This window comes from Tympanuchus pallidicinctus, unplaced genomic scaffold, assembly GCF_026119805.1.
Source record: "Tympanuchus pallidicinctus isolate F22 unplaced genomic scaffold, pur_lepc_1.0 scaffold8, whole genome shotgun sequence".
Classification (NCBI taxonomy): domain Eukaryota; kingdom Metazoa; phylum Chordata; class Aves; order Galliformes; family Phasianidae; genus Tympanuchus; species Tympanuchus pallidicinctus.
Window position 1 is genome coordinate 13,127,726 of NW_026294802.1, and position 22,140 is coordinate 13,149,865.

The 22,140-nt window shown below is 48.5% G+C and overlaps 3 protein-coding genes across 4 annotated transcripts in view; all 3 read right to left on the reverse strand.

Annotated features, from left to right (window-relative positions):
- MFNG (MFNG O-fucosylpeptide 3-beta-N-acetylglucosaminyltransferase) overlaps window positions 1-22,140 on the reverse strand; it is a 194,203-nt gene that overhangs the window by 16,058 nt on the left and 156,005 nt on the right. The gene's annotated exons all lie outside the window — the stretch shown is intronic.
- Window positions 4,520-10,240, reverse strand: SSTR3 (somatostatin receptor 3). Its single transcript, XM_052668738.1, has 2 exons — window positions 9,678-10,240; window positions 4,520-6,580 (listed from the first exon to the last, which is right to left on the reverse strand). The coding sequence occupies exon 2, from the start codon at window positions 6,524-6,526 to the stop codon at window positions 5,318-5,320; it is 1,209 nt and encodes a 402-aa protein (XP_052524698.1). The 5' UTR covers window positions 6,527-6,580; window positions 9,678-10,240; the 3' UTR covers window positions 4,520-5,317.
- RAC2 (Rac family small GTPase 2) lies at window positions 12,913-22,042 on the reverse strand. Of its 2 annotated transcripts, XM_052668761.1 has the most exons (7): window positions 21,833-22,035; window positions 19,240-19,311; window positions 17,588-17,705; window positions 16,144-16,206; window positions 15,268-15,427; window positions 13,959-14,093; window positions 12,913-13,161 (listed from the first exon to the last, which is right to left on the reverse strand). In XM_052668761.1, the coding sequence occupies exons 1-6, from the start codon at window positions 21,865-21,867 to the stop codon at window positions 13,963-13,965; spliced, it is 579 nt and encodes a 192-aa protein (XP_052524721.1). In that variant the 5' UTR covers window positions 21,868-22,035; the 3' UTR covers window positions 12,913-13,161; window positions 13,959-13,962. The 2 variants fall into 2 exon arrangements, with proteins under 2 accessions (XP_052524721.1, XP_052524724.1); XM_052668764.1 differs by lacking the exon at window positions 12,913-13,161 and having other exon boundaries at window positions 14,033-14,093; window positions 15,264-15,427; window positions 21,833-22,042.

A 22,140-nucleotide genomic window follows, 5' to 3' on the forward strand; every position in this document is an offset into this window, starting at 1 on the left:
AGCCGTGGGAAGACGAAGCTGAGAGGGAGTCATATCAATGCTTATAAATATCTAATAGTGGGAGTCTGCTTCTCTAGAGATATTCAGGACCTGCCTGGATGTTTTCCTGGGTAACCTGCTGTAGGGAACCTGCTTTAGCAGGGGGATTGGACTAGATCATAGAATCACAGAACCATTAAGGCTAGAAAAGACCTTTATGATCACCTAGCCAACCTGTCAGCCCATGCCCACCATGCCCACTGACAATGTCCCTCAGTGCCACATCCACATGGTTCTGGAACACCTCCAGGGAACTTCATCAACTCCCTGGGCAGATGATCTCCAGAGGTTCCTTCCAACCCTACAATTCTGTGATTCTGTGATTACTTCAGCCTCCAGGCAGAGGGCAAGGGCACAGGCTTCTTAACACAGCAATGCAGCAAAGCACCATGCTTTTTCAGTAACAGATCTCTGGAGGGCTCAGCTTGGGGACCCAGGACTGTGTGTCCCCAAAAGACACACGGAAAGTGGCTGGGGATAACATCCCAGTGAGTGGCAGCAGGTTTGGGTGCTGGTCTCTCCTCGGCCAGCTGGAAGAGCCATGAGAGGGCACAGATGAAATGTCTGTGTTGTGCACACACTACACATGAGTCAAGGCATATATATTTCATCCCTGCATGTCCTCTTTTGTCATGTTAGAGAGGGACATGCCACAGCTGGCTGCGCTGACATCCCAGTGTGTGTGTTTGTGCATGACACACTGAGTGAGAGATCTGAGTGAGCTGGCTGTGTGCTGCGTGACGTTTGCATATTTTATGCTTGGGAAGGCAAAGCACACCAAGTTTTCATGAGCAAATATTTGCATATTTTCCACTCATTCAAGCAGATAAAGCATTTTGGTTCTCTGTTGCATCCTCAAGAGATGCAGAAGCGTCTTCTTTTCACGGATATTTCATTTCTTGATCTCACTGGCTCCCCTATTTCCCCTATAACAACTGGTTAACTGCTTCCTGACCCCTCTCCACACTCCCTTGTTCCAGAGTCCTGTGTAGCAGCTGAAGCAGAAAGTGGACACTACTGTGCTTGCCTGAGCTGAGCTGAACCACTGCATTACCCTGCTGATTATAAATACACTGGCTCCCTAACAACAGCTTCCAATTACATTAAAGTGTGGGCTGCACTGGTAACAAACTGGAAACTCACCCCCTTGCCTTGCTGCAGGACTTCTTCCCCTTAGCACCCTGCCTTTTCTGTTAATGAGTCCAAAGCTGCCCTGTGCCTCAGTTAGGATTGCAAAATTGTGCTTGGGCATGCATTCATCCAAATTTTGTCTCATACACTCACAGGTAATGTATGGATTAAAGCACCCACAGACATGAATATATATGCACGCATTCACACATACCCACACGTGCAGCCACGTAAATACTCGTTTGCATGCACGCAAACACATCGCATGCATATGCCTCTCAGTATCTGCTCTCTGACGTGTGCACACGAGCTCTCAGCAGGGTGGGCTCCCTGCAGCTCGTACACCCTTCTCTGTGATCAAACATTTGCTGGGAGAGGCATTGCACAACACTGCTGAAATCACTGCGGCCCTTTCTAGTCATGCAGCTCCAATCTCTACGTGATGAGAATAAAAACCTTTGTGCGGCACAGTGCTTGTTGGAGCCCTTATCTCCGTGCCTCTGCACCCAGAATAGAAAAATCCATTTCCACATCTGACTGGAACAAATCCTCCTGGACTCGGCCATCATTTCACTGTGCACAGTCCCTGTGGCCCCTGGGGTGCCCAGAAACAACCTCGCTGTCCTTAGGAGGATCAGAAGGGTAACTGGATTAGCACTGTTGTCACAGAGAAAGCTGAGAATTCACCAGGAGGGAGGAGGCGCTGAGCTGAGAGGCTGGTGGTGGGAGGCAGAGGGGTAACCTTCGTCATTCCCAACAGCCTTTAATCGATGAGAATACTTGGCAGAATTGTGTAACGTTTGTTTTGTCATCATGAACTGTAGGCAAAAATACTTTTTTCCCCCCCTCCTCCAGTTTTATTCTTGGTTTATCTCATTTCCCCCCCCCCCCCCCCCCCCCTCCTCAATTTGTCACTGAACTGCAGGATGTGGCATAGCAAGAAGAAAACAAAAGCAGAAAAATACAACCATGGAATCAATTGAGTTGGAAGGGACCCATAAAGGCTATTTAGTCCAACTCCCCTGCAATGAACAGGGACACCTGCAGGCAGGTTAGGGTGCTCAGAGCCCCTCTAGCCTGACCTTGGATGTCTCCATGGGCAGGGCATCCACCACCTCTCTGGACAATCTGTTCCAGTCCTTCCCTGCCTTTCTGATACTTGTGAACCTTTTTCTTTAAACTCCTATTTAAACTAAAACCCCAGAGTTGCTTTCCACAGCTGAATCCCCTGCAGAGATGCCTTCTTACTGGGCTCACATTTGGTGTACCAAAATGATGTCTCTTTGGCATGCCCGCTCAGTGCTGGCATTGCAGTGCTTGGGCTCTTCAGAGACGTAGGTATTTTAAGAAGTCAACCAGTTGGTGGAGTTTCTCGAATGGTGACTTGAAGCAGATGGAATTACAAAGGCGTGTGAAGTGAAGCCTCAGCTCAGTTTGGTAGGGAAAGCAGTGGCTCACTATGCCTCCTCTCACTCCTCTCAGATGCTTTCAGGTTGGATATTAGGAAAAATTTCTTCTCAGAAAGAGGGATGCTGCAGTGGCACAGGCTGCCCAGGGAGGTGGTGCAGTCACCATCCCTGAAGGTGTTCCAGAGCCGTGTGGATGTGGCTCTGAGGGATGTGGTCAGTGGGCATGGTGGGGATGAGCTGGAGGTTGGACCACGTGATCTTAGAGATCTTTTCCAGCCTTAATGATTCTATGATTTCAGCAAGGTCCCCATTCTTTATCCCATGCCTTTTTCAGTCCCTGGCTATCAGCCATCACCATAGTTGATATCATTTTTCCTCTGTTCTACAGGGATTGCTGTGCTGGCTGTGCTCCACATTCACTTTGCTCTACTCATTGATGCAAGAAGCACAGGACAGGCTGCCATTTAAAGAGCTGTGTTGTCTACCCGTCTGGCTACTTGGTAGCCATATCTTTTTCCTTTTCTACTCATTTTAACCCTTTAGGCAGGCAGGGGCTTCAGCAGTTCATCTTCATTCTGCTAAGATTTTTTCACTGTGCTCCATTGGGTGCTGTGGGAGCTTCCCAAGGAAAAAAAAAAAAAAAAAAGGAGCCTTTTTAGTGCAACAGATTGTGAATCCCACAGCCATGAATAGTTTGGCGGCTTTTCTCACTACAGCCTCACTACAGCCTACAGAGTGGGGAGCTGGTGCATGTATGGAAGGAGGGGGGGATGTAAAAAGGTAGCAGAAGATAGAAACTGGCTACCAATCATTTTCTTTTCTCCATGAGTTAAGCCTACACTCCTCAGCATATGACTGCTCTTGTTCAGGGGAGTAAGTGTGTTTTATAAGAGGAGCTAAGCAAAAGGTTGGTACTGTTACTGGGAGTTCAGAGGCTGAGCCTCCTGTCCTAGCGCACTTCCCCCATGCCATCCTTCACATCACATGCCTTCTTTCAAGTGTCCTGTGAGACATCTCTTTATCACTCAGCCAGCTCTTGTCATTGACCCTACCTGGAGTCTATCCTCCAACATCTCCATACTAAGGGAACTTTAAATTGTCTGTGGATGAAAGTGCCCATATACTACCAGGGGCTCTGGTATGAGAATCTTCTTGGTGGCTGTAGCTTAGCAACAGCATTCATGGAGAAGCTCGAGGTGTGAGGACAGACAGAGCCTGTAGGAATGAAGCCAAAGTGATCGGAAAAGTGACCTTCATCCCACCCACCCTTGTGCATTGCTGCTGTTCCACAGGCTCACTTACAGCTTCCTTCCAGCAGCTGATGCACACTCATCCAACACTCACAGCAGCACACACCCTCTCGCACTCTGACACAACTTGTTACATGCACACTCACTGGTATATATACTTGCATGCCTACACTTAAACATCCCACAGTTGCATAAACATTCTTCCTCACCTGCATTTTTATGCACTTATGCACACACAAATCTTTATCTGTACATATCTGTATCCATCCCGCAGTGCCAAACACCCATGCATTCCCCTCCAACGCTGACTCCTCAGTCCTTGACCCTGTTCAGCCATTCTCACACACATACAGTCCACTGATCAAATTTTTACATACAACCACTTTCAAACATTTGCAGGCACATCATTTCCTCTCCATCCAGAGCCAAACACTCCACAGTTTCCCACAAGAACAATCAGCTGCTAGTATTTCCCAGACTCCTCCAACACACATTGGAGATCCCTCTGGCCTCCTCTCCTTCCTGCCCCCATTCTCTGCTGATACATACTTTGATCTCCTGTACCAGCCAAACATTCCTTTATACAGAGATCAGAGAGATTGTGTATTCTCAGGAGAGCCAAATCTATAGCATCTCTCTTCTCCTAAACACACAGAATTGTTCTGCTCAGTTGGCTTTTAAGTCCAAAGGCATTTTGTTTATTTACAGCCAGGCTGAGGGAGAGAAAAAGAGAAAAGGCAGTTCAGTTTATAAGAAACATGCCTCTAACCCATGCCTCACTGGCTTATTTTCTACTCGTTATGTCTTCTATCAGGGTGCAGTCACCAGAAAAGCTTGAAGTTTGTAGAGTTTGGGAAAGAAATGTCCCATTTGCACTGCTGTGTAATTCTCATTATTGAGTGGTCTCCAGCCAGGACCAGTGAGGGGGTAAGTTGTCCCTAAGACTTTCTGAAGAGCTGAAAAGAAGTCAGCCATTCATGCAACAGGCTGCTGGTGGGTCTTAGCTGCAGAGATTTTTTCTTCTTGTTCTTACTCCAGGATAAACAGCTTCTCATGTCCACAGGAAGACAACCAAGACACTGGGATGCGTGTTGTAGATCTTCAGAGGCACACATCACTTATACCTTTTTGAGCATTCCCTTGAAGTGCCAGTCACATAGTAGCTGATGCTCTTCATAGGTGGGTGATCAAAGGTGAATCATGCAGCATAGGACAGACCTTGCTCTCTCCATACTGCCTGTTCCCATATCCTGTTCTGCTCTCCCTAGATTCAGCCCTTCCTTTACTTCTTGCCACACAATACTTAGGTGTCCCTTCCAAAGCCAAGTACAATGCTTTGGATTTTTTTCCACAAGCTGATGGAGCTCTCTTCATCTTGAAGCATAATCTGTAATATTGCCTTGTATCAACTTCTCACATTGTCTCTGAGATAGGATAGCACAGAGGGATCCCATGTCCCAGTCTCTTTCCCCTGCACCATCCCTTCCATCATAAATAGCTGACATGTAGCTTGCTGCTCTTCTCACAGCCCATAGTCTCCTCAGGGAGCGGTTTTTGCCCATTGCTTTCTCCTGCCCTGCTGCTTAGAGGGCGCTCCTGTCTGTCATTGCCATTCTGGGTGATCTTGCTGATCTCCTTTTCTTCTCCTTCATCATCAGACTTTTCTGGGGGACATTCTGGCACTTCCTGGCTCTGGACACGGCGAGACTGCCTGAAGATGGCCCTTCGGAAGCCTTGCTTGAAGCGGTAGGAGAGGAAGCCATAGATGATAGGGTTGGCACAGCTATTGGCGTATGGCAGCACCACCACAAGGAAATAGACACCAAAGAGGGACGGCTCCTCTGGCAGTGGACAAACAACATTGATTATGTTGAGGACGTAGAAGGGGAGCCAGCAGAGGACGAAGACAGCCACAACAGTCACCACCATGCGAGTCACCCTGCGCTCTGAAAGCTTATGTTTAGAGGACAGAGCCCTCACCCTTCTGCTGGAAGAACGGACCTTCACAACAATGAGAAGATAGCAGAGACAAATCACCAGCAGTGGCCCGAAGAAGCCCAAAGTGGCAGTGTAAATGATGAATCCAGCTCGCCAAACTGAGGCAGGTTCTGGCCATTGGATGTGGCATGTGCTCATACCTAAAGGAACATCTGAGAAGACCACCACGGGCAGCACCACTATGGACGACAGCATCCACACAGTGGCACTCACAGCCTTGGCCACTCGTGCTGTTCGCCATTTGGAGGACTTCCCAGGATGGACCACAGCCAGGTAGCGATCAACACTCATCACTGTCAGGCAGAAGATGCTGGTGAACTGGTTGATGGCATCCACGGCCATCACCAAGCGGCACATGAAGGACCCAAATGGCCAGTAGGATAGGGCATTTTGTGCTGCCAGAAATGGCAGACCCAGCATGAAGAGTTCATCAGCTAGGGCCAGGTTCAAGATGTAGACATTGGTCACTGATTCACTCACAGAGTGTCGCAAAACCACGTAAATGACCAGAGAATTTCCAATTAGCCCCACCACACAGACGATGAGGTAAACCACGGGGATGAGGACACCGCTGACAACCACACCAGGGCTGGTGGTGGTGGTGGAGCTGTTGGGGCTGATGAAGCCTGCCCAGCTATCAGAGGCATTCCCCTCCTCTGACACTGTTGGCGTGGGGAGGCTGAAAGCAGAAGTGTCCATAGCAGAAGCAGAAAAGAAGGTGAGGAAAGTCTCCCTGCAGGATCAATTAGCAATCTGGAGGTGAGAAGAGAAGAAATTTACAGCAGCAATTTGACAGCTGAACAAGCCATGGATAGAACCTTCACATCTACAGGTCTACATCTACAGGTCTACATCTACGGGTTTACATCTTCACGTCTATGGGTTGAACTGGCGTGGGAAGTTGAGATGGGTGAGTGGGTACAGGCAGCCACTGGAACATGCAGAACAGTATTGATCCCATCCAGACTTGAGAGGTGCAGAAGGCACAGCAGGATAAACAGGGACGTGACTCAATGTGGGATAAGAGGATATTCTCTTCTAGGAAAAGATCATCCGGGAAGAGTAGGTTAGGTACGGGGAAACTCCTTGTTTTCTGTTGATGGCTACAGCACTGGAGGAGCAGATATGAGAGACCTAATTCTCATTTATGAGGAGCAGGTGCCTTATGAACAAAAGAGGGGGAGATATCCAGGGACAAAGTGCCTATGGAATCTTTGGATCCTCCATTCACCGAATATTCTCTTCCTGAAGCTCATTTTGGACTTGGGAGGTCACCATGGGGTTGTTAGCCTCACCAGCAGAAATTAAAGCATCTCCACACTTACTTCAAGCCTGGAAGCTAAGATCAGCACCTGAGCTGAAGAGTTGCTGTTTTGTGTTATGCTGGTTTGAAAGTAAAATAAGAGCTACATTATTTTGGGTACTTCAGGAGGGATAAGCACAAAGCTCTCCTTTGTCTCTTTGGCTTGTTTTCTCTCTCTCCTCTTGCTCCCTGTTAATTGAGGTGACTCTGCCTGCCCCAGCTGTTCACAACACCAAAGCAGTGTCCCAGGCTTCCTAATCTGAGTTGCCCAATTGCCCATTACATCAGGCTTTGGCATGGAAACCGCACTCTCAGCTCACTCAGAGAGAGCTTTGAACAAACAAACTCTCTGTCCTCTACCAGCTCTCTGCTGACACTGGGCGCAGAGCTGCAGGGAAAGGAGAGAGAGAGAAGGGGAGAGAATGCCTTTTGTCATTGTCAGGGCTCTAGAAATATAGCGGAGTCCAAACTAGAGACTTGTTGGCATAACTTATGCAGGGCAGATGTGTGATGTTTTCAGAGTCACTCCAGCTCTAGCAAAATTTTCTGGAGAACCAGCTCCTTGGAAATTGTGATGGCTTGGTGGAAATGCCAGGGACCTGAGGTTCCCCTTCATACAGATCTCTCAGGGTTCTGAAGCTCTTTTACTCTTGAAATGAAACCTGGAGATCTCAAAGGAAAGAACTCCAAACATTAACTATGTTCAGGAGGCCAGAAGCTCTCCAGAAAATTTTCTCCCAGTTGGAGTCTACAGAGGATCTCAATATTGTTCACGTATGTCTTGATGTACAACTTTCTGTCTTTTTTGTTGATGTCATTGCAGCTTTTGGAAACCTCAGGGCAGAGCTCAGTTTTGGATGGTTCTTAGGTATCAGATAGGCAAAACCCAGCAGACTTCAGTGTGGTGTGCCATATCTTATGTTGAAAGAACCTCAGCTGACAGACCGCAGGAAGAGGCAACTGGACAACTATGTCGTAAGCCCAGTCATAGAATTATAGAATGGCCTGGGTTGAGAAGGACCTCAAGGATCACCCAGTTTCAACCCCCCTGCCAGGGACACTAGACCAGGCTGCCCAGAGTCACATCCAGCCTGGCCTTGAATGCCTTCAGGGGTGGGGCATCCACAACTTCTTAATTATGCAATTGGTTATTGCATAAATGTTTCCTGCTATACTTAAATGAGCTTTGAAGGACTGGAATTGTTTGCATTTCTTTATGTGAAGGTGCCTTGGGCTGTGACATGACACACTGTCTTGATGGAAGCCCACCTCTTGAGGTTCTGCAGTACTGGGCTGTCCCATGCATGATGATTATCTGCAATGAATGGACAGAGTAGGATGCAATTTGACACTTGTTTCCAAGCTCTAAGATCTTTTTCCACTGCTGTTCCAGTGACATATGTGCCCATTAGCCTTTGTTGGAGGAAGGAGAAGGAAATGTCTACTCTGAGGAAAAAGATCCTTGTGAACATTAACAGAGAACAGAACAATGTGTACATAAAAAGATGATCCTCTAAAATGTGGGGACATTGTTAGAAATCCCTTTAGGATGTTCCTTCTACATGCACAGGAATTTCCAAAAGGGCATTTGGAGATAAAGCCCCACAAATGATAAATACATATGAGGACACCTGTGATGGTATGAAAAGCATATGGGGAAATATCTGGGGTCCAGACTTCAAAGCTGGTTGTTCAGATTGTTGTTTAGCAATACATTAAAGCCAGCTTCAGAGGTCCAAAAACCCTATAAAAATGCTAAAGCATGCAATATGAAACACTGATTCACTATAAGGAGCAGAAGATGAATTCTCCTGCTCGTACAATCCTGGTGGGCAAACTCTGTCTTTAAGCAGGGGTGGTCAATCTGTGCCCCACTAACTTTGTCAGGCACCATCTACCAGCTCAAACTCCACATCAAATGCCCTGGCTAGTTTGACAGAACAACCACAGAACATCAGTACCTAATTTGGGCTGGATCCACACTGCTCTGGCAGCACCTGCATAGGTGGAAAGTGGCAAGGAAAACTGGCTTCGGACTGAAGTGTGTTGGCATCTGCTTGGGGTTTGTTCCTAATGATGTGGACAGAATCTGTTGAAGGAGACTTGGGATCTTCCAACAGGTGCTGCCAGAATACATCTGGCCCATACAGCTGGTGAGCAGGTGTGGGCAGAGAGATAGGAGGAAGCTGGGAGTTGGTGCAACCAATTTAAGTATCTATATATCTATATAGACATTTCTCTACATTTCTGCATTGACTGGGAGGAGGAGGATGCTAAAGCCTGTCTACAAAGCAGGGCTAAAAGCCAGGAGAGACCATTGAGCCCGGTAACTTGCTGCCTCCTTGCCACCCTCCCCACCTTGTTTGCCAAGGTCCTGTTCCAGCTCAGGACAGCCCCTGCCTCACTGCAGGTTGAGCAAGGTGGCAGGGTGCTGGCAGAGCTGGGAGTCAGAATGTTTCCTCTGTGGGGTGGCAGAGTTAACTTCTGCATGGACTCATGCCCGCGGGAGACAGCTGGGAAGAGCAGACAGAGCTGCCTGGTACTTACGTGTCGTTGGAATGCACATTTTCCTCTGCTTCACCGTGAGAATCCGTGTCATAGTTTTCCCCTTCCCCTTTTTAAAGGAAAGCAGTCCCAGAAGGGAGGGAGTCTAAAATATCCTATCAGCAGAGCCACAAGTCCTTCTTCCTTGGACCTGCCCATCGCTCCATCCCTGACTGCTGCGGGACGTCTCCTCCTCACCCCCAGGGCCCACTCGTGGCCGTGGCCATCCAGGGGTGCCAGGACCCTCAGCCCCACATCAGTGGCTCTGAGGACCCCAACAAATCCCCTGGTCCACCGTCAATCTGCAGAGAGGGGGGCTTGGCGGCCAGGGGCGGCAGATGGAGAGGGGTGGCAGCTGGTGGGGGACGGATCCTGACAACCAATGGGCACCCGGCGCAGGAGAGGCGGCAGAGAATGAGAATGAGGGGCTGAGCGATGGGAGAAGGGATGAAAGGGAGAAAGGAGTGAAATGGAGAGAGAAAAGGGTAGAAATACAGGAGGGGAGTGAGAAGAGAGGAGGAGAGTGCAGGGGAGGGGGTGGGAGACAGCGGGTTCGGTGACGGAGGAGCAGGGTGGAAGGAGGGGGTGGAGGGGAGATGAGAGGGATGCAGAGAGCATCTGTGTGGTGCGAAATGGTGTAGCTGGGGGGGGGGGGGGGGGGAGAGGGTGGCTCGGCTCTGCCAGGTTCTGTTCTGTGAGATGGGGGTGGCAGTGCAAAGCACTCTGCTATTCCCTCCCCACTCTCCCCCCGGAGGAGCAACCTGCTGGCAGCATCTTGCAGGCAGGACCACTGCTGATTGCTGCAGGGACACAGCAAACCCTTCTGGCTGGTGAGATGCTCAGGAAGAGGGATGTTGTTGAGCATGCAAATGCTTATTGCTTCTGCTGTACCCCATGGGCGGGGAGGTAGATGGGCAAAGAGGGGGCTGTTTGTCTTAGCTCTCTCTCCCTTAGCTCCTTGCAGTATGTTATGTATTTTACACCTTCATTGGGGGAAAAAAAAAATGACAGCCCCAAACTCTCCCACTGGTTTTCACCTGTGCTGCAAGGGGCAGATCCAGAATAAAAGAGGCAGGATAAAAAATCAAGTTATTTTGTGACAGCACTTCTCCAGGAAGGAAATTAGGATTTCCCCATCTCATTCCCTGCTCTGAGTGCTTCCCTATACTTCTTACCACTTCTCTATGCTGCATCTACCAGCTGTGACTCCTTGTGCTGTGTAGTCATCTAGCTCTTGACATTTGGCATAGGAGTTATGGGCATTTGGGATGGTTCAAGCCTCAACACAATCACAATCACATCCCTGTGATCAGAACTTAGCTGTGGCCTAAAAACTGGGCTTCTGAATCTGTTTCAACAGTTTTATGTCCAGCCAGTGGTCCTCAAAGGTGAGCAGGTGAAGGCAAGTTACAAAGTTGTCAGGATAACTGAAGTCTTGGCAACAACATTGTCTGGAGACACAGAGGATGTGAGACCTCAATGGGGAAGGAATGGCATGGGCAGCACCCAGTGGTTGTCTTTGTCATGGCAAGGCAGGTGGCTGCAGCACTGCACAGGCAGTCCACATAAATTGTGCCTTAGAAGAATAAAAAGCATAATGGCAGAGGTCCACTCATTAGGGCTTGTCAGCATGGAATTACAGAATCATTAAGGCTGGAAAAGATCTCTAAGATTACCTGGTCCAACCTCCAGTCCATCCCCACCATGCCCACTGTCCATGTCCTCAGCACCACATCCACACGGCTCTGGAACACCTGCAGCACCACTTTTTTCAGAGAAGAATATCCTAATATCCAATCTGAACCTCCCCTGGCACAACTTGAGGTGGCTCTCTCTCATCCTATTGCAGTTACCAGGGAGAAGAGGCCAATGTCCACCTGATTACAAGCCTGGAGCCTTGTCCCATTCTCAGCAGCTCCAACAGGGGCTGTGCAAGCTGCTTGGGCTGTCTTGGAAGGAGAGCTCACCTTGTGCCTCTCCAGTGGCAGGCAGATACACCCATTTTGTTTCATGCATGTAGCAAGCCTCTCCCCTCTGCATCACTGCATGCAGTAGGGGACAGAGCATTCAATGCAGTATGATGGTAAAAGCTTGGAAACCAGAGAGCGAGTGGGAATTCAGTGATTTGAGTAATGTTTACACTGTTTAAAGGAGGCTGGATCCCAATCTCAAAGGGATCTGTCCCTTGCCCTTCCACCGGTGCATGCCCAGACATTTTTTCTGCTTCTCTGGATTGGTGTAGACACAATTTATGTTATCTTAAACCGAGCTTGGACAATTCATTTGACAGCTCGTGTGCGATCTATGGAATTTGCTGCTGCAGGACATCCTCCAGGATTGCTATGCAGATATCAGTGGCTAGAGTTCCATAGAACCACAGAGTCATAGAATTCCCAAGTTGGAAAGGCCCCATAAGGATCCCTGAGTCCAGCTCATGGCTCCACACAGAACCATTCAAAAATCAGACCATATAACTGAAAGCATTGTCTAAACCGTATTACTGCATTGAGCTGCTGTACCCAGACACAGCCATGCATTGAATTCAGAGAAGTTTCCCTGACAGAAGGGTACCCCAAGGGCTTTGCCATGTTGTGTTACTGCTGACACAACTCATGCCACCCACTTGTGCAGGACACAGCCTTTGGAATTCAGCAGCAGATCTGCATCCAGGAGAGGCGAGCTGGCTTGACTCCACAGCTCCCTGTGCCCTCCCAGGACTGCAGGATTTTGTATTGCCAATCATCTCACCCGGAGCCCTCCTCCCACCCACGAGCGGAGGTGGTGGCAGTCACCCCATAGCACTTCTGCTTCTTAAGTCCCTGCAATGCATCAGCAAGGCAGGTGCTCACAGCTGCCAGATCCATTGTACCGCTGGGACCACTCTCTCCAGCTTAATTTTAGTGACTTGGAGGCGATTTGTCTGGGCTGGTGACTCATTCCTCTGTTGTATTTTTTATCTTTTTCTGCCCTCCCCCTTCCTGTTCTCGTTCTGCCTGTGCCTGGCAGTGTGACCAAGTGTGAATACCAATATGACCACCTATGACAGCCAACCAGCAGTGTTTGTGCAGATGTGTTGTGGTAAAAGGGTGTCCCCAGCACCCTGCAAACTGAGAGCAGTCTGGGGCTGGGTGGCCCCTCCCAAAGTCTGCAGAGGAGGGAAAGCCTTGCTAGGGGATGAGGAAACTTTTTCCTGTGACCACCGTGCTGTCTTGGCTAACACAACATTTGCACCACAGGCTTGGCAAGGACGTATGGACTGGTCTGTTTATTGGGTCTCATTGTGATCTGAAAGGTGGTGAGGATGGGACAGCCGGGGCATGGGGCACTTGTGTAAATGGACAAACCAGTGCCGAAGACCCACAACAGTCTTTCAAGCTAGCAGAAGTAAAAAGCACAGTGACCGCCAGAAGGTACTGAGCTCCGGGATGGTGGAGGCATCGCTCTCCTGCATGTGAGGCTGAACCTGGCATCAGGATGGGGCCAGAACCTGCAGCCAAAACAAAAACAGGCCTCATGAAACCAGCCCAGTCATACTCCTGCCCTCCCTCCTTTTGCCCTGGTAGTGGGGGAGAAGGAAAGGGCCAGGTCCTGCTTGGAAAGATCTCGCTCCTCTCTGTCCTCAGACTCTGGCCAGCTTTGCCTTGCATCCTTGAGTTGATGAGACGGGCAAGAAAGGACAATGTGAGGAGCAAAGGGGTCCTGGGGGCTCAGCTGCAGTCTGCCAATGCACAGCAGTACAAAACATCCCCTGAGCTGAGCAGGGACTTAGAAGAGGAAGAGCTATTTGGGCAATTTCCCATAAATAAGGAACAGCTTTTTTACCACTCTTTGTAGATAAAGGCTGTGGCTTTACATAGCTCACAGCAGGTCATCCTCAGGGCAGTGTGGATGCTGCTCCTTCTATGGCAGAAGGTGACAGTTTCTGTGAGGGCAGAGACAAGAAATTCTGGGCCTCCCTGCATCAAGAGATGGGTGCAAACCTGCACAAGGGCAGGCAATGGACAAGGTGCCCACAGTCTTCATCCTATCACATTCTGTCCTGTCCCTAAGGAGGATGGCCCATTCCACCAGATGCAACAGATCCTAACCACCTGGGTTCAGGAGCAGCAATCATAGAATGGCTTAGGTTAGAGTGGACCTTGAAGATCATCTAGTTTCAACCCACTGCCTTGGGCAGAGCTACCACCCACCAGCTCAGGCTGCCCAGGGCACTCTCTAACTTCACCTTGAGCCTCCAGGGACATGGCCACTGGTGTCTTTCCCAGGGATCCCTTTCACACTTACTGTCCTAGAGAAGGCTGCATGCTCGTTTCTTCGTTCGGGTGGGCTGCGGGCAGAGGACTGCTCGGATGGCCTCATCAAACACCGTCTTCAGGCCACGCTGCGTCAACGCTGAGCATTCGAGGTATTTCACAGAGTCTGTTGGGAGGAAAGCAGGTGCTGTAATGGGGAGGGAGGAAATGGGGGTAAGCAGGTGGGGTATGCAGGAGCTTGCTGTGAATGCTGCTGACTCAGAATCATGCAAGAGGAGGAGGAATACCACAGATTGCTGTCAAGATGAGAGGGAGGAATGTATCTGTGTCAGCGGCACAACTCTGGCTCAATCACCTCATAGCCACAACACCCTCCACCCTCACTGCCTGTTTTCTAGATATGTCCTGATTTGTATACCTAAACATCACCTGAATCTCCTCTTGAGATGAGGTCTTAGATTCCTTATGCTTCAAGTGTCATTCAGACTGATCACAAGAACCTTTGGTGGCATCTTAAATCACACAACACCTCACTTTTGGAGTTCTGCAGTCCCAATTCTCAGAAATCTTGTGCTGCAGAGCCAGGCACTTGGCTCTTGCCCAAACTGAAGAAACAGAACTCACGTGACCAAATCCATACAGCAAAATCAGGGCATGCTTCTCTGACTCAGGCAATCCTGACCTCAGGGCAAAGCTTTTTCAGCTGTACAAGACCAGGACTTGCTTATTTCCCACTCCCATTGTCAGATCTGAGGCTGCGTGATGCTGGCTATGCTATCCCGGCTTCCCACATTCACTTTTGAACAGTCAGTTGAAAACTTGTCCTTCAACTTGTGTTCCTCACCCTCTCTTCCACAGCTGAGACAAGGGGTTACCTGGTGCAAACACTTGTGCAATGTCCCAAAATACAGGGGGAAGCTGATGCCCAGATTGGGGGGTGAAACGCAGATATCTGAGGAAATTGTTGTTGCATCTCTTCCTGAGAGATGTTAGAAAACTCAGTCTACTGCCTATTTCCGGAAGGCCTCTGCCCACACAGCAGCTGCGGCTTTCACAGGAAAATATTGGCCCAGATAGAAATAGCAGAGTAAAAGGGGAGCAGACTGTGCGAGTGCATATTTATGTGTGTATTGAGGATGGCGTCTAGAGAGAGGCAGAAGACAGAGGCTTGAGTTGTTTATGTTTCCTCAAGAAGCACATCTCCCTCCTAAGTCTCCTGAAGTGCGTTTTGTCCCATGACCCCTGTTCTTCAGATATACTTCTAAGGAAGCCTCAAAAGGTTGAGAGGAAGCCCTTATCTTCTGCCTCTCTTTTTTCAGTGTTGCCTGCAAAGCACATACCGATTTCCTTGGCCAAGGCAAGACCCTGAGGATATGTAATAGGAGAAAGCTTCTTCTCCTTCAGCTTCTCAATGGTGTCTTTGTCATCACGAAGATCCAGCTTTGTGCCCACCAGGATGATGGGAGTGCTGGGGCAATGGTGTCGCACCTCGGGGAACCACTAATGAGGGAGCAAAATTGCAGAGACAAGAAAGGACATGCATGAATGAAATAAAAGGGCACCCTCAAAAACGTTAGCAGAACACCCTGTCCTTCCAAGATGCCCTTCCATTGAGTGTTGGGCACTACAGCCTGGCCCAGACCAGCCCCTGTTGCTGGGTCTACAGACATGGAGCTCAAAGCATGAGTTGAATCCCTCAGGAACTCGGACACCAGTGCAGGGGAATAGTGAGAAGTGAAAGGAGAGACAGTGCTAAATACAATCTACTAATGAAAGCATAAGCTGTTCTCTATCCCTCACAGCTTTCTGAAAACCAAGGAGGAACTTGAGAGTTGCAGGAAGGAAACACTATGTTTTTCTCCATCTCTCCTTCCTCCCTCACTTCCTATACAAAGGATGTGGGTACCAGCTTTTCATATTCTATGGACAGTCTTGGATAAAAGGTGCCATCAGAACGTAAGCCTGTGGTCTCACACAGAGTAGCTCATCAAGAAAAATCATAATTCTTCAGTGGGGTTGACCACCTTCTTTAGCTGATGCATAAAAGACTCAGAAATCAGGCTGACATTCAATTCCTTCTAATGTATGCAGAAAACAATATTACCCCCTTAGCTCTAGACATCCCCTTAGTAGTTTCCATCCACAGTCAACTCTTCAGAAGACCAACGCCAAACTCACTCTCTCACCCACTGATGGACAAAGATGCTCTGTCTCACCTTAGCACGGACGTTTTCATAAGATGCTGGGCTGACAAGGGAGAAGCAGATCAGGAAGACGTCCTGTAGGCACGCAACCATGGTACAGAGTTAGAATGAGTGTATGGGATTGCAATACCGGAGGCAGGGAGGGGATTGCAGAACTGGGTGGGCACCAAAATGGGTCATGTTGAGGAAAGCTGTCTCTCACCATCTGACACTGTCCAGACTGCTGTTGATTGCCTCTAGGGGAGGGAAGAATATTTAGTCTCCTGACTCATGGTAACCATAGCCACCACTATCAGAAGAGACAAGCGTTTAGCTATGAGGATGGGGTTTTTGTGGTAAGAATATTCATTTGTATGGGAAACGGTCTGAGAGTGTTCAGTTCATTTCTCAGAGAACACCAGATAGCTGTTATTGCCTGCTGTTGAGACAAAGTGACATTCAACCCCAAAAGTGGGCATGCAGGAGGCAAATGAGGCAGAGTATGGATAAGCACTTCTGGGCATGGCACAATTTGGGCTTCAATTTAAAACAAAACAAAGCCAAAGCAACTCTTCAGAGTTATATTTATTTCATCCAACTTCAGCTATCTCAATCAAGAGTGCCAGGCCCAACCTGCCCTCTGCCATATTTCTACAGCCACCAGAGACAAGCACCTCAGAAAAGTTTTACCCACCTATGCTTGGCACATGTCCTATGGTAGCTACAAGTATGTTGTTGAGAAATAGGCATGCTTTCACTGTCTGCAGAAGGAGCCTAGGCAGCCAGTATACATAAAGCATCTAACTCACATGCGGCCAAACATAGCTGGAACAAACAGTGCCTCAATTCCAGCCCTTTTGGTTGTAATGGCAACCTTCAAACCAATTCTTGAGACAGCAGATTCTTTCTGTGCTTTCCAAGAGACTTCTAGGAAAAATATCCTTCAGGGAAGGTGGGGAGGATCACCCATTTATTCTGTTAGAATAGTGGACTTAGCAGAGGCATCAGCAGATCAAATACATGTTTATAAACCTCCACTCTTTAAAGGTCACTCTTTGAAACCTTACTCTTTTAAAGAAGCCAAAATAGGAGTTCACAATAATGTGGAAATCTCCTGCCCCTGCTCCTAAATTCCCTCACCCACTTTAACTTCTTAAGAAGGGCTTTTGTTTCTCAGGGCTCTATAAAGCAGCTATCCCACATTAAAACCAGTGTCAGCTGGACTCATAAGTGTTTTGAGGATCTCAGTTTCCTTGCTTCTCAGTAATGAAGAGTAGATGAGGACTCCAAAACACCCTTTGATATCTTTTACCTTTAGGATTTCCAGGTATTGTATATCAACATAGGGATTCTCAGAAGAGGACAAAGAGAGGAGGGAACAATACTATCATTGCTGTCTGACAAATGTTGATTTTGCAGCAGGGAAAGAAAATACATGTGAAGAACCAGAGTAGGAGGAGCATGGAGTGTGACACACCGTCTGAGGGTAAGAGAGTGGCCTCAGCCTGTCATAATCCTCTTGTCCAGCAGTATCCCATAGCCCCAGATTTACAGGCTTGCTGTCAACCATCACATTGGCAGAATAGTTATCAAACCTGAAATGCAGAGACATACATTGAGGCTCAAAAAGTAGAAGAAGGATGGGGCAAAAAATTTTACTCTGTGCCTCTCAGGGCAAAGGGTAGATTCTTCTCTGTTGTTTCTAGTATATTTTTCATGTTTCATAAGTGAAACCAGTGACAGGAAGGAAGCAATGAAAAGACTTTTTGAACGAGCTCATGACACACTGCCACTGTGAGATAAGTCTTACTGCAAGGAACACAAAATGGCCTCCTTTCATCATCTCCAACCACAAGTCTCGGGCATGAGGAAAAATGATATGCAGCCCACAAATACATGGCCATTTCACAGCCACTCCCAGGAAGGTACGCTGTTCTTACACAAACTGGCTTCCAAGAAGAGAGAGGTTCTTGCTGCCACAATCACTATTTCTGCCTCTGTTGCAAATTGGTCCACAGTAAAAACTAGGGCGTTCAGGTTTTCTTGTACCTGAGATGCCAATCTGACACATTCATTTTCCCACTTTAGGGAGCATGTAGTCGTATCTCAATGGTGCTGTATGAGGATGCACAGTATGCATCTCCAAACATACCTCACACAATGTGGGGAGAAAAATGCATCCAGCTACTATGACTAAGAATCATAGAATCATTAAGGCTGGAAAAGATCTTTAAGATCATCTAGACCAAATGTCAGCCCATCCCCGCCATGCCCACTGACCATGTCCTCAGTGCCACATCCACATGGTTCTGGAACACATCCAGACTCCACCACCTCCCTGGGCAGCCTGAGCCACTGCAACATCACTCTTTCTGAGAAGAAAATAGCCTAATATCCAACCTGAACCTCCCCTTGTGCAGCTTGAGGCCATTATGTCTAATCCTATCACTGTTACATGGCAGAAGAGGCCAACCCCCCCACCTCACCATAACCTCCTTTCAGGTTGTGGTAGAGAGTGAGAAGATCTCCCCTGAGACTCTCTGAGTCTCCAGACTGAACAACCCCAGATCTCTCAGCCACTCTCCATCAGACTTGTGCTCCAGACCCTTCAAGAGCTCTGTTGCTCTTCTCTGGACACACTCCATGGCTTCTATGTCTTTTTTTTGTAGTAAGGCAACCGTAAGTTTGCTTACGGTCTATTGCATAGACCTTCTGCTCTGACATTTACCTGAATCCTGTGCTCTTACCACCAGGGTTATCAGTTCCTGCTTCAGTGACAGCAAGTACCTTGAGCAAGGAAGCCTGTGTGGTCCCTCACACAGAAAACCACTTTCTCTGGGTCTGGTCCATTTTTTGTAGTCTGGCAGCAAGACTTCATCTACTACTCGTAAACTTAGCAGGCATTTAGAGCCTTGGGTTAGTTTATGTTTTCCAAATGTTCCATTTATACTTTGGTTTTATAAGGCCACTTGTGCTTCTAGTGAAAGGTGAACGACAACCTGAAGTCATGTTGGTTTGGCATCTCTTCCTCCACTGGTATGGTGGTTTGCGACAGGAACTCTTTACATTCCTTTATAACCTGCTTTCCTTGCCTCCCACCCACCCCCAGACTGTAGATGTGTCACTCACACAGTGGGGATGTATTCTCCTGGAAAGGCATTGGTGGTGTAGCTGATAAGGAGACAGGTTTTCCCCACAGCTCTGGAAGAGAAAGAAGAAACATAGCTGAGAACAGTGGTAGTCCAGGCAGTCTTCCAGTGGTGAGATGGAGAAACCCTCCCATGACTCAAAGCTAGAGTTTGTTAGGAGAACCCTGGAAGGATTAAAACATTCACAAGACTAGACATAACATAGCCATAGGTTTGACTACCAGATGGAAGGAAGACACGATGTTTACTCAGAACAGTTGGTTGCCTTTGAGCACAAATGCTTGTTTTTATGATCTGGTATGGAGATCCCTCAGTCAGACTGCATCCAGGTGAGGATAAGAGCCCATTTTCCCAGTGTGCACAGTGCTGCACACTCACAGCCAGAATAGCCACACGGTGTCTTTGTGCAGAAATGTCAGAACTAAGCTTTCCAGCTGTCTACAGACTTGACAATTTGCACCATCTATGAACTACTGCAAGCTGCACTATCACCCTTACCAAGAGCTACAAGCCACCAGCAAGATGCCTCTCCTTGTGGCTGACTGAAGCTGCTCACACTTCTTTGCACATGTAGATGGTGCTTCCTCCTTCCTCAGCCTCCCCCACCCACACACTGCATGAGGATGGAGAGAAATAAGTCAGAGTAGCAGCACAAGACAGAATGGGCAAGAGCACTGGTGGAGACACTCCATCTGGCCATGAACCAACCTCCAAGCTTTTCATCTCTACCTGCAAAGTCTTCTCTTGCAGAGCTATGGCTGTATGTATTGATGTGCCCTTGACATGCACAGTTGGCATCTTTGCTATAGTGGTAAGACATCTACCTCAGTCATCACACTCTGAAGCAGCTGAAGATGAAGCAGCACTTCAGCATGCTCTGATGCTTTTTTTTTCTCTCTGCCACCTCCCATTCTTATATTTGCCTCACTGAGTACCCTCTTTTTCCCTAGCTTCCCTCTTAGCTCTTGTTGCAGATGATCACAGAGGCTCACTTTATGCAGAATGGCTCAGAAGACCTGTAGTGCCAAGGGGGTGAGTTAGGCATGGAAGGGAGGGATGGTTCTGAATAAGTGTGGTTGAACTAAGAGGAGCATCAAGGGTCACCAAAGAGGTGAAGGTTATGGCAAAGCAGGTCCTGTGATTGAACTCAGGGAGAGCTAAGAGGCAGGGGATATGTGATGGGGATGGCTATGAGGCCAGAACAGCTATGGGGGAACACGAGGGGCTTAGTTGAGTGATGGCAGAAGGTCCTGTGGTCAGTAGGGTTGAGCTGGTGGAGAATGACAAGACTGGTATGGGTGGGAGGGAGGTGAAGGGTGTGAAATAAAACCATAGAGCTTTGGGTAGTGACTAGACAACTAGGTGGAGGGTGAGGAGGTATAAAGAGAAACAGAATTGTGGGGCGGACTAAAGATTTTGTAGGATTTGAGGTCAGAAGGACATGTAGTGGAGTTAGCCATGTTATAAGAGGAATGCTGCCTTGTTTACAAGAGTCGGTGTAATATGTGAAGGGAAACTACGGGTTAACAGGGCAACATATCAATACCCCGTGTTGTTGTTCTTCCAGCTCTAGCCTGCACCCTTCAGGGGACTTTTCCAAGATGTAACAATGCTTACATAGAACTCTCTCAGTCCCTGTCTCTTCCTCCCACTCTGTTGCCCCAACCCCTGAGAACATGTCTGACATCTATTGTTGTTTGCAGACTTCTTCCTCCCTGAGGTAGATCTGAAGGAGGAAGTGACTGTGGGGAGCAAGGCTGCTGCAAATGTCTCTTCATCTGTTGCCTGATAGCTGCCCCAGATAACATTCTGGCCAGCTCCCAGCTGGGAAATGAATTAACCAACTCCATGCCAGATGACCTGCTCACTGCTGGACTCTGCTCCCTTCATCCACTGCTCCCATAGGACAGTGGACCACAAACCTTGTCCCCCAGGTCCCCAGCAGCACTGCCTCACTTTTTGTCAGCTTAGATTGATTTCCAAAGATCATAGGACATGGACAGTGCACGCCTCCAAGGGGTATAAACCTATGCCCAACTCATTGTGATCCCCCTCTCCTTGTGCCCAAAGAAATCCATCACCAAACACTCTTCCTACACACTGAAGAAGGGAGAACATGTTGAGAAAGGCTGAACATGCAGACACTGGAGGATATATCATCAGGACCATAGCTCTGCATCCTCCTTTGGCCAGCCCCAGTGAGCAGATGGCCTTCAAGGAGCCATTCCCCTAGAGCAGGGCACTTGCACCTCTTGGGTTTTCAATCTGACTCCTGCCCATAGGTTGAATCTGTCAGTGATGCCATGCCACTGCCTCCTGCATGTGAGCCAGATCTGCCAGGCCTGTGAGTGACAGTTCCACTTTTGCAAATGCCCTTCAAAGCACCCTCTCCTCCCTCCCCAGGCTCTTCAGAGCCATATTCTTTGCCATGGTGAAGAAAGAGTAGCAAAAAATGCAATGCAGAGCTGCAAGAGATAGGACATGAAGCTGGGGAGGTCTCAGCAAGCAGCAACTTTCTTCCTCACCCCTCATCACCACCACTCCCTCCCAGAGAAAAAGAAGGGGATACATACCCATCTCCCACCACGACACACTTGATGGCTTGCATGTCCTTAGACCTGTGGTGGAGGACAGTGCCTGGGGCAAAGGAAAGTCAGGTCAAGGCAAACAGCCGGCAGACACGGGCAAATTTGGGTATCAGACCTTGAGCTGAAGCAAGGGGTCAGGTTGCAGAGAGGGAGGAAGTGGAAGAAGGAACTTCACTCAATCGCCCTCTGGTCCCTCCTCCCCTCCCACCGCAACTCTGCAGTGAGGCCGTTAGCTGAAGGCGGAGCATGTACGGCTGTGGTTTGGGAGATTATTGCTGTAATTTTTTTTCACA